General features: G+C 42.8%; 1 protein-coding gene across 1 annotated transcript; it reads right to left on the reverse strand.

Moving 5' to 3' along the window:
- Window positions 1-3,386: 3,386 nt before the first annotated feature.
- LOC133886410 (glycine-rich cell wall structural protein-like) lies at window positions 3,387-3,914 on the reverse strand. Its single transcript, XM_062326123.1, has one exon. It carries the CDS (start codon window positions 3,912-3,914, stop codon window positions 3,387-3,389), a length of 528 nt encoding a protein of 175 aa, XP_062182107.1.
- Between the last annotated feature and the right edge of the window lie 8,496 nt (window positions 3,915-12,410).

Raw genomic sequence — 12,410 nt, forward strand, 5'->3', positions numbered from 1 at the left:
TTCTTCATCCAAACGTATGAATATTTTTTGAATTTTAAAATATATACAATAGACAAATATTTATAAAAAATCATCTGTGTCTACGAGAGCAAGAACACACAGAAGGTTTTACTAAAAGACCACATGTGTATAGATAGCCACTAGACACATACGATTTTTCATACAGAGTCATCTGTGTCGTTCAACAACACACAGATGATTTTTTAGGTAAACCTAAGAGCTATCAACACATAGACGGCCTTTAAGTAAGACCGTCTGGGTAGTCTCGTTCTCCTCGATGGCTGAGTATACTTTTTCCTATCAATCGTCTGTGCATAATTTATCAGTGACAACTTTTAAGTAACCGTATGTGAAGTCATGTCTGCTAGTACTGTTTATGTGATAGTGACATTAAAACTGAATGTGTCCACTGAGCATCCAAAAAAGAACCATTAGTGATAATATTTGCACTAAAAGGTTTTAATGAACGGATAACAATGAGCCTGTTAATGAATCGATAATAACAAGCCCTCAACGATATGGGTGTCTGTAGAGAAAATGACTCTATTAGGTCACGATTGTGATTCTGGTGATTAGTGACAGCATAGTCATTGGGACTAACATGTTTTTTAAAAATATATGATTAGTAGGTCTTATGGATGAATACATAAAGAAGCCACCTAAGCTGAGACAAAGTTTGATTGAATTGGAAAACTCCCAAGGAAAATGACTACACCGGATAGTCTGGTGATACCACAACTGTACACACCAGAGCATTTTCCAGAAGGATGGAAAACTGAGCTGAAATGAGATTGTACTTACTGGAAGTTCCAGTGATTAGAATCAGTGTACACCGGAGCTTTAACATAAGCTCTGCAACTGTCGAGTCTGAAAATCAATACACCGAAAGGCCCGATGATGAAAAGAAAGTGCATACCGGAGTATTTTTCGGAACTCAGAGAAGATGAATCTATACACACCGGAAGGTCTGGTGATCAGAAGATCAATACACACGATAGTTGAACAGTGAAGAAGTTGACTCGGTCAGGCTCAAGTATACACACCGGATAGTCCAGTGATGGAGATAAAGTATATACCAGATAATCTGGTGTTCAGATATGGTTATGAGTGGGTTCTAACAACTAGTTTTTGAGGTTGTACACACTGAATGATTTGGTGCTTGTACTACTGTTGTCACTATATCATCCAATGTTCACAGTAAAATTGAGCTGCTAGGGCAACGGCTAGTTGGTGAGTTTGAGGTTATAAATACCCACACTCGGCCATTTCAAGGTGTTGGAGTCTAGAGAATCTCATATACGCTTGAGAAGGCAATCAAGCCAGCAAAGTGCTTAAAGTGTTCATCCAAGGCAATTAACACACCATTAGAGAGTGATTAGTGCTTATAGGCCTAGAGAGAAGAGTTGCTAGGTGTTGCAACCTAAAGAATAGATCAAGGAGTGATTCACCCATGTACCGAGAGGTACGCCGGTGCCTTATAGTCATTGCGACTCGCCGGTAACTTGTTGACCTTCCGACTTGGTGTAGAGCTGCAACAAGAAGATTGTGTGGGGATACGGATACCCTTATCTTTATGACAAAATCTCCAAAGTGAAGATGGCGTATAAGTGACCGGAAGAGAGGTTAGTTGTGAGACCTCACCTTGGTGGCTTGGTGGCTCATCGTGCTTGAGGCCTTATCTTGGTGACTTGGTAGCTCAAGATCCATGACCGGAGGAGACTTAGCGATCAGGAGTATATCTTTTGTTGAGCTCCAACATGGACTAGTGGTGGCTTGTGTGCCACCGATACCACAGGGTAAAAATCCCTTGTGCTGAGTTTGCCTCTCTACCTTATTTATGTTTCTGCATTTACATACTTTCAATTTGCCTTACTAGAGTAGGTTGCAATCCTCCTGAGTGGTAGAGTAGACACATTAGATAAACCTAGAGTATATTTAGAAAGAAATTAAGATAGATTTATCCTATGAAGTTTTTGAAGCTATTAATTTCTAAGTGTCCTAATTCACCCCCTCTTAGTATGTCACCGTTCCTCATAGTTAGTATCAGAGCATCATGCTCTTGATAAGGTTTAACTGCATAGAGTTGTGACTTTCAGGGTTGGGATGGATTCCCATAGTGCTTCACTTTTTGTTAGCATAAATTTTCCCCGATGGAAAAATCTAATATCTTGTTATTTGCAAGCCCGGAGTCTAGACGTATGGAGAGTCACTAAGGAAGAGATGAGACAATGCCTCACAAACAAATAAAGATAATTAGATGCATTGACAAAGAGTATATTTTTATCATCTTTAAATATTGATGTATTTAATCATATTTATTCTCTCACCAATGCAGATGATATTTGGATTAATCTCATTGAAATATATGAAGCCAGAAAGGATGTGCATAACAAGAAATATCATGTGCTTATTACTAAGCTCAATGGCATCAAACGTTTGAATATTCTTGTCAATGAGATCAATAGGTTAGGTTTGACGCAAATCAAAGATACTCAAGTGGTGAGAAGAATACTTCAAGCTCTTCTTCCAAAGTACAAACTAATTGTCTCCATCATATATGATAACCATGACATGAGTAAGATGATACCAAGACAAGTTTTCAGCAAGATCACTGCTCATGAGATGACCATAAATATGTGGGTTGAAGCTTCTACCTCATCCGCCAAGAACCTTACCCTCACAAGTAAAAAAGCACCATGTTCACACATGAAGGCAAAGATGAAGAGGCAAGAGCAAGAGTCAAGCTCAAGTGAAGATGATGGTGATCAAGATGAAGAGAGCTATGAAGAGGATGATTAAAGCACATCAACCGATGAAGAAATTGATTCCAAGATGACCAGGCTCATGTCACAAGTGGAAAAGAACATCAAGAAGATGAATGCCAAGATTTATCATCCAATCTCCTTAAAATACTTAGTCAAAAAAATTGATCGTATCAAGAAAGAGAAGAAGACCAAGAACAAGAGGGAGACAAGAGGAAGGATCAAAGCATTTGCAAGCATGGAAAGATTGGTGAGTAAAGACAAAGATTCAAACTTAAGTGATGAGAGCCTCACCATCTACTCCTTCAAGATAAGTTCTTCCTCAAAGTCATCATCATGCAAGTCGTCATCATACAAGTCATCATCACGGAAGTCATCTCACAAGTGCTTTATGGCCAAATGTATGGATAGTAATGTAAGTGATAATGAATCCGATAAGGATTCCTCCTCTTAAGAAGAACTCCTTCATTTGATCAATGAGCAACAAAGGACCCTTAAGAAACAATCAAAAGAGCTTAAGAAATTCAATGCCCATAATGACTTTCATGCTACCTTTGTTTTTAATTATGAACAATTATTAAGCAAATTGATAAGTGTCTCTAAAGATGTCCAACTAGGTAGTGCTTACTGTGCCAGCCCGAGGCACGACATTGTAGGCACGACCCAGGCACAAGGATAGATGGGCCGGGCTGGCATTGCATGGCTAGCCTGGCCGTGCCTGGGCCGACGCCTCGACACGGTGGGCCGGAATGGGTACGAACTATCCATCCCCTCCCCATCTGATCCCCATGATGCCCTGCCCCCAGCCTCCTTGCCTCGCCGCCCGGTCACCCCGCCACCCGGCAGCCCCGCCCCCGTCTTTCCCACCCTGTTGCCTGGTCGCCTAGCCCTGCCTTGCCCCGTCGCTCGGCCACCCTGCCCCCGGTCCCCGGCCACCTCATCCCACCCACCTTGCCGCCCCGCCCCTGGCATCCTTGCCTTGCTACCCAACTGCCCGCCACACCGCTGTGCTGCCCCGTCCCACCCCGTCCCGCCGCCCAGTGGCCTCGCCCCCGGCCTCAATACCCCACCATCGTGCCACCATGCCACCTTGCATCGTAGCCTGGCCGCCACGCCCCGCCCCACCCTACTCCCATGCTGCCTCGCCGCCATGTAGCCTCGCCATCGTGCTCACTGGGCTTCTGGGCCATTGGGCCGACTGTGTCGCAACAGTGCCCGGCCCAGCCCGACACGATGGCTGACGGGCTATGCCGTGGGTCATGCCTTCAGCACGCGGACTGGCACAAGATGGCCCGTTAACCTTATAGGGCCTATTGGGCCTTGCCATAGCTGGCTTGTGCCTAGACAGGCCTGTACCGAGCCAGCCAGATATGCCCATTTGATCATCTGTAGGTGTCTCTATAGTTGTGTTATAACATATACTTGTATGCTATCGAATACGAAAGTAGAGTAAAAGGCATGATAATTGATAAGTTTCTATGTCTCACCCTTACTTGGCTAGGTCAATTGGTCCAAATCAAATAAATTAGAAAGAAGTCCATGTTACACCCTCTAACTATTATAAAAGTCCAGATTTTTAACATTAACTCAAATCCTAGACACTATACAACATGCAGTTGTTGCAACTAGACAGTCTACACCCCTCGTCCATTTACAAGGTGGGTTTAATCCCACATGGCGGTGGTTTTGATATGTCATCGAGTGACATGGAACGAGGCGACAACTAAACTAAAAAATACATGGTAGGGCCCACATGTCATCCTATAGTCCTCTTTCTTCTTCCTATGTGGCTGCCAATGACGACGTTGGCCCCTCAGTGCACAGCTTGCCTGTGTGGTGGCCACGACCGCCTTGCTCCTAGTTGCTACGGAGGATGACACTGATGATGGGAAGCACACCTCGGTAGTCTATCTCTGCCCTGCCCCATCCCAATTAATCTCTCTTGACATGCCCCATCCTAATATCTCTCTACCTCTATCGTGCGGAGGAGGAACAAAGATCTAGCATCCTTCTCTAGATTAGATCCGTGCTACCGTGGCTCACCTTCCCTAACTCGTTTGACTGGGCCAACGAGCACCACCGTGGAAGCCCCTACCTCTGCTGCTCTTATGGTGATAAAGGTGCGTCGACAGCGACAGGGCCTGTACTTCGGGGACGCCGACTTGTACTTGGCCCAAGTTACTTGAGCACTCTCTTGAAGAAAGGGCATGAAGTTGAGGTTGATAGAGTTCAATGACACGGCCGCAAATGATAGCATGGCTGATGATAGCCGAGGAAGGATGAAAATCAGATTTTTGCGATAGTTGGAGGGTGAAAAATAGACTTCACCCAATATAGTACAAAATGGGAAGGACTCGATTCCTCTGACTTCATTGGGTGAAGTCACCCCAAATCGTGCTGTCTGTTCGGTAGCGCTTCATCCGACGACCGTGAAGTCAGATCCCCGACTCACCTCGTCTCCGCCCCGGTGTCGACACACGATACATTAAATTCACGGGAAAGTGATCCTCACGCACACGGTCAGATCCTCGCGATCTAACCCACTTTCCTAGCTTGGTCAGCAACCAAGCCACGTACCTGCTCAGCTTGGTTAGTGGCCGGCTGGAGCACGAATTTGATCTCCAGAGTGTGTTTTTTAAAAATGATTCAATCTTTCTACTGGAAAATATTCAATCTTTTCTTTCTTTGGTGTGATTTGCATTGACTCTGCTGGAAGATATTCAATCTTTCTTCTTGTCTACGGCTCTAAAGATTTATCGAGCAACTTAAATTGATTCTTGTTGTTTTCCATTTCAAGATTGTTGTAGGCAACTGGCTTCTCGTGATCTTGGCATCATAGGGGATTGATTGATCTGGTGCTTCTTGGATGATATTTTTGGATGATCCGACTTCCTTTTGTTTTAGAGAAAGTATTTGGATCCTCTAAAAGCCAAACTACGTTTACCAAGAAATTTGACAATGGCATTTATTCTTAGTAAACTTGTCTTATACGTTCTTTCTCCTTTGTGATTTGCTGTTGTAAATCTTTGTCAATTATTTCACTTTTCTTCAATCTAGTTCTCAGTTCATTCCAAGAGGTCATGTTGGTAATATGCTCGACACTAACTTCATGTTCTTTTAGCCTCTCACTAATATGCCTCCAATCTCTAAATCCATCACGCCCCAATGAACTCTTGCAATTTCTAGAATTGAAAATCTTACAACTAAAGCAAAACACTCTATCAACGTCTTTGAATACACTAACCATTTTCTGTCATGAACTTCCCCATTGCTCATTTTTCTAGAGAAATGAGCATACGAAAAATGTCTTGAGTTGTCATCTAAAGGAAATACAATATTTTCTTCTCTTATAGGCCCCTTCTCCACTAATATGTCCCTAGCTTTGTTATCAAGATTATCCCAATTTCTTGGATCATAAATATCCGTAGTAAAAACCAGCTGCTCATCAACACTAGCAGATTCTGTAGCAGATGAATTAAATATGTTATCATGACCACTTACATTGTTATCATCCTCGTTGATGTCAACATTGTCTTCCGTAGGGGTAGGACCCTAGTCGTCATCGTTAACATTAGTTTGTTCCTCCACAGCAACTATCACCCACTCATCTGGGTTTCGTGAACTGCCCGTATTACTCCTTAAGAATTTGTCCATTGCCCCCTTCTGTGATTCTATTAACTCATCCACCTGTTTTCTCTTTTTTCTTTTTTCGCTACCCGATGTGTACTTTCTCAATGACATGATACCTAGGACGAACTGATAATTGAAAAGATTAATATGTTAGTGGTTGAACTCATATAAATTACAAAGTTACAAAACTAAAAAAATAAGATTAATTGAAATTAACCTTAAATCTGATTTCTGAAATCTGCTGCCTGCTGCTCTGTTTCTGAATCAACTGTCGTCGCCTACTCAGTAGTCAGTACTCGCCTAGTCGCCTATCTGCGTTTGACGTGAGGAACGAACGAAGTGGCACTGGCAGTCTGTGGCACCGGGGCCCGGGCGGACGGCGGAAGCGGACCAGGGCGGACGGCGGACGGCGGACGCGGACCAGGGCGGACGGCGGACCAGGGGTCCAGGGCAGGCACCGGCCACTGGGCGGACGGCGGACCAGGGCGGGCTGCGGCCTGCGGGCACCGGCCACCAGGCGGACGGGGCCCGAGTGGACGGCGTACCAGGGCGGGCACCGGGCAGACGGCGGACGGCGGACCAGGGCGGGCACCGGCCACCGGGCCACCGGCGGACGGCGGACCGGCCAGGCGCGTCGACGCCGCGATTCCGCGATGGCAAACGGCAGGGGCGCAGCCGCGCAGGGCGGCAGGGCCCTGCGGGAGGCGGTCCTTCTCCTTCGGCGGACGGCGGTCGGCGGTCGGCGAACGGCGGTTCAGGCGTTCGGCGGACGGCGGTTCGGATCGAGGCTTCGGTGGCTCGGCGTCGCGTGAACACGTCGGCGCTATGCGATCCTGATTCCTGCAAACGTCGGTTCGGTTCGAGGTTTCGGCGGCGCGGCGTCTCGCTGAGTTGGGCCCTCGGCGGAGTCTCGCTGAGTTGGGCCCTCGGCGGCGTCTCGCAGCCTACCCGCTGCGAGTTGGGGGCCCGGAGCGACCGCACTGCTCGCCCCCCCCCCCCCCCCCCCGGGCCGGCCCTGAATAGGACACCATGGATTCTTGCTGTGCAATTCTGTCTTTTCAAAGGCATAGCCCAAGCATGCCTTCATCAACTCTTTGACAGATCTTTGTAATGTCTCTACAGACAATGGTAGCAGAAAAGGATAGGGAACAGATGTTTGCCACGGAATTTCAGACACATCTGCAGTATCATGAGTAGGCAGGTGTTCCGCCCTGTCGTCTGGAAAACAATTAGGTGTTGTGTTCTGTGCTTATAGGTTCACACAAATCACAATGTGCTCCTACTCACTTCCAGAGACTAGTACCAGTTCAGCGATTAGAATTTCTGCACGACACCGTTTGATTATTTACATTAGCCTCAATAGATCGAAAACCAGTATTCGGCGCCCTGTCAATAATTTTAGAATGCATGTTTGTTTTACGTTTGGAGATGAACTCGTTTATTGGATCAAGATCGGATTCAATTCCCCTTGCAAAAGTAAAAGATCAGATTTATTTTTTCTAATGCTTGTTTGTGCTTCTGTTTGGCGATGAAGACAATTTTTTGAACGAATGATTAGGGTCCAGGTTGGATTCAATTAAAAGAATGCATGACGTTGGTAACCGGTTCTGTCGATGTGTCACTGGCTGCTGCATAGGGAAATATAACACCCAAGTAGCATACAAAATTGTCAATCCAGTACAGTGCATTGGGCATTGGGTAAACCCCTACTGATTATTTACTGCGTCTTTTTATGTCAAGTTAGTATTAGGAACAAGAATGCATCAGTTTTTCTTTTTCTTCTGAGATCATCAGATTTTCCTTGTAAACTATGCACTAGAACTTGTTTCATATGATGTCCAAGAGTGCAAAAACAAAATTTCATATTTTTGACCAATTTTACCCAAACGTTTGGTTGGTGTCAACGCCAATGTACTTGATGTACCCTTCGTACTTCGTCGCCTAGTTCATTTTTAGACCAAATTTAGACAAAAACTGGACCACCAAATCGGAATTGCAATACAAAAATCTAGTCACACTACACCTTGATTCATTTTTGTCTTGCACTATTGTCTAGCTACTGTTCTATCAGCCCTTTAATCACCTAATTTAGCAAGACATCACAGTGCATGCATCAGGAACTACCAGCTGCCGGTTCGCATCTCAAGGAAAGTAGTGGAGATAGTGCACGGAGCTAAGAGTGCCCTTAGCAGAACTTTTTTCCGGGAAAAGAGTGACAAAGAGATGTCTCTGAGCTGACTGACGTTTGATCACCCTTTTATCTGTGTTAAAATCAGTGCTACTTGCACACCTATGTTCAAATATTTTTACCAAATTGAACATCCTAAATTCGAGTTAGATCCTAACACCTAAATCAGATTCTGAGTTAGTATTTCATATGACTAAACTTTTTTTTTTTTGTTGAATCAGACATATAAATCTGAGTTAAATTTTGACACTTGTATTTGTATCCAGTTAACACCGGCAAAAACTCAGCAATGTTTTCATTGAGAGTACTTTGCTATTCTGCAGCCAGCGTTCACCAAAATCACCTATCATTTTACTAAATCGATATCTTTTCACTAATAAACTTAGAGTAACCCAAACTATAACCGGGATAGAAATTCACCGATTACTATTATTCGAACGAGCCCATACAAACCGTTTCCGAGTAATTTCTAATGTAGGTAATCAACCGCTAGTACATGCCTCTGCTGCGAATGCAGAACAGGAAGCAGGCCACAAGGATTGCTACCAGCTTGGCCTCCATCTCTGTGGAGAAGGTTTTTTTTTTCCCTCTAATGTGTGCACATTGTACAGGTTCTCTAATGTATGCACAGAGAACTTTCGAGGCGATTCACGGGCTTCTAAAACGGTTTCTTTAGATGTTAAGTATCCTTATAGACCAAAAAGAATACTTCCTTTGTTTTAAAATACTTTTCACTTCTGACTTCACTGTTTAAAGTTGACTAATGCAAATTCTGAAATTATTTAGTTAAGTGGAAATAGTATTGTTAGATTTGTCATCTAAAGTACATTAAGCATGTTATATATTATAATTGTTTACATATGTATTTGTTAAAAATTATTGGTCAAAGTTTGGATTGCAAAGTCAAGAGTTACAAGTATTTTGAAACGGAGATAGTACATCGCATCCCAGTTGCCATACGTGGAATCGCAAATTTTGGGCCGTAGTTTACTGTTTTGTTAGCCATTTTTGGAGCAGTATTCCAAATATCTCTATTCTTTTTTTTAAGATTGGGCCCTTGATTGAATCATCGGAGGCCCAACGTGGTGGGTGGCCCATTTGTTCTCATGGCATGGAACTTGAGAATTTTTTAATAGAAAATTGCAAAAATAATATCCATTTTTTAAAAAATTGCTGAAATAGTACCTTGTTGGTAGGTGAAATGCCAATAAGGGATATGTCAGCAGACGGAATACCGATAGGTACATATCATCATGTGGGCCTCTAATAGGTGGTGGGCCACCACTTTTATTGTGGTTGGCAATACGACACGTACCTATCGGCACCTCAGGACTTATAGGCACACCACCTGCCGCTAGGTACCTTGTATAATGAGTGCGACACATGTAGCGGGAGAGTTGCCCCTATTCGATCTTTTCAATTCTAGTGAGTAGAGCCGTGCGTGCGTGAGAGAAGAGATGAGATGAGAGGAGAAGAGGAGGAGGAGAGCATCATGGATTCTTAGAGGAACTACCCCATGGGAGTACCACACTGGCATGAATGTCTATTCTGCAAGTGTGGCAACCGAGCTTGGATATCGATATCTTTCGATGTGGAGACTTTGGGTAGGCAGTTCTTTATATGTCCAGACCTTGATAACGATTTTATGGTATGTTTCTCTTTTCGAAAATACTTGCCTCCATACGTCCGAGCGATCGGACGTTTTACTGGGCCGGCCCATGTACTTGAACCCGAAAATATTATTCATTTGAGTTAGTTCTTGTGTTCTCACATCTCTAATATTTCAGACATTCAAATTTAATATTTCAGACGTTATGGAAATTTGCTGCTATAGTTATTTTCGTATGTTGCATCCAAAAATTTCTTGCGTACATATCCGGACCTGAAAATATTATCCATTTGAGTTAATTCCTATTTTTTCATATCTCCAATGTTTCATACGTTCAAATTTAATGTTTTAGATGTTATGAAAATTTATTGCCATAGTTATTTTCGTATGTTCCATCCCAAAATCTCTTGCGTACAGATCCGGACCCAAAAAAATTATCCATTTGAGTTAATTCCTATTTTTTTTATCTCCAATGTTTCAGATGTTTAAATTTAATATCAGATATTATGTAAATTTGTTGCTATAATTATTTTCATATGTTGGACCTAATTCTACATCACATAGGTTTTGCCAGAAAATGTTGCGTGCAACATGATAGGATGTTGCGGTGGGAATTTTTCTCTCAGAATCGGATGCATATAGTGAGCTATTTTGGTGCATTTTTCGATGTTGCAAACGTTATTTTTCGATGTTACGATGGAAGGACAGAGCGTCCAATGAGAAATTTCCCGTCGGATGTCCGAGCGCTAGCAGGTCCATTCTCTTTTCTACTTTGTTCACGCCTCCCAACTCTATATTATGAATAACACTTCTAACATCACGTTTATCATCCACAGTCTTGTCACTTCAAGGAATAGATCAACGTGAGTACCAAACGTGACTGAAACCAAACGTGAGTACGAGATTAGGATGGAGGAAGCATGCCAGTAGTAGGAACCACGTCAAGAACACCAACAGGAACATCAATGATGAGAACAGAAATGCAAGTGACAGACTGATGAACATCAAAGGCAGGAAGAGGACCGCCGTCTGTGAGAAAATATTTTAAGGAGGTAAGAGGCTGAACTTTTGAAGCGTGAGGGACTACTATAGAGACCTGAAGCTCTCCTGCATCATCAGGAAGAAGCAGAGTGTGAAAAGGCACGTGAACAAAGAGGAAAATATCCTTGATTCAGGTAGTAGAATCCATTTTCAATCTCTGGCATTATAATATTACCACCATATACTCATATTTGTACCACCATATACTGTTATTTGTACAAGTATTATACTGAGCCAAATTGAGGAGGTGGGGTAACCTCCAACGTGAGATCAGAGGGACTAAGAAGCTATGACTCGCTAGGTCTCTTCTGAGTTAATGAATGATTTCATTCTTCAATTCAACAGAGATGAACGATGGACCTGATCCCTTAAGTCACGCGTCATATTCCTCCCCTCCCCTCTGCAAACTGAGAAGGGTGTCAAAGTTATTTATTTTTTAGTTATTATGAACGTCGGTCGATGGTTTGGTAAAAAGGTTATCCGAGGAACTTTGAGTTTTGAAAGTAAAGTTTACTTATTAGCTCGGCTCAAAAAGAATGATGTGAATGATATTGACCTAAAAAAATGTTTCATAAATTTGTAGGTTTATAGATGTAGAAGATGGCTCTTCCTTATCATGCTTTAGCTAATGCATTTTTCCTACAAGTATTCTGCCATTAATAGTATATGTTACTGCTTTTTTAGTATTGTCACGAGGTAAGTGGCCACGAAGCAAATAACTCATCCAGCCTAGTAGGGTTTCGAGGATTCCACCCTACTTAATGAGAAACCTAAGGATGTCCCTTTCTACGTCTTCATTTTTTTATGTTACAATTTCTTTTTCAAAACTTATCACTAATATCGACATGTTTGCAGATTGGTCCATATGATGTACTTTCTAGAGCCTGAATGCTCAAAATTAAAATTTGTTATGTTTTGAACATTAGTTTTTCTAAAAAGTTTTTTTAGTGCCAGAGCAGAAGACCTTCAATTTTATCTCACCCTGGGTCTCCGAAGTGTCAAGACCTGGCCCTGTTTCGCTTACTGATAGGGTATTATTTCGGCAACTATTCAAAAATAGATATTATTTTTGCAAATTTTCCATTAAATTAATATTATTTAAAAAAATAAAACCTCGACATCTCCTCAAACATACAGAGTTTGGTAGAGCATCGAGGACGGATGAAGTAATGTTTTTTAG

This window comes from Phragmites australis, chromosome 12 (genome assembly GCF_958298935.1).
Source record: "Phragmites australis chromosome 12, lpPhrAust1.1, whole genome shotgun sequence".
Lineage (NCBI taxonomy): Eukaryota > Viridiplantae > Streptophyta > Magnoliopsida > Poales > Poaceae > Phragmites > Phragmites australis.

Bases quoted from the DNA above. Each gene is read 5' to 3' on its own strand.
- LOC133886410 (XM_062326123.1), bottom strand. From the start codon at position 3,914: ATGGCGGCGAGGCAGCATGGGAGTAGGGTGGGGCGGGGCGTGGCGGCC.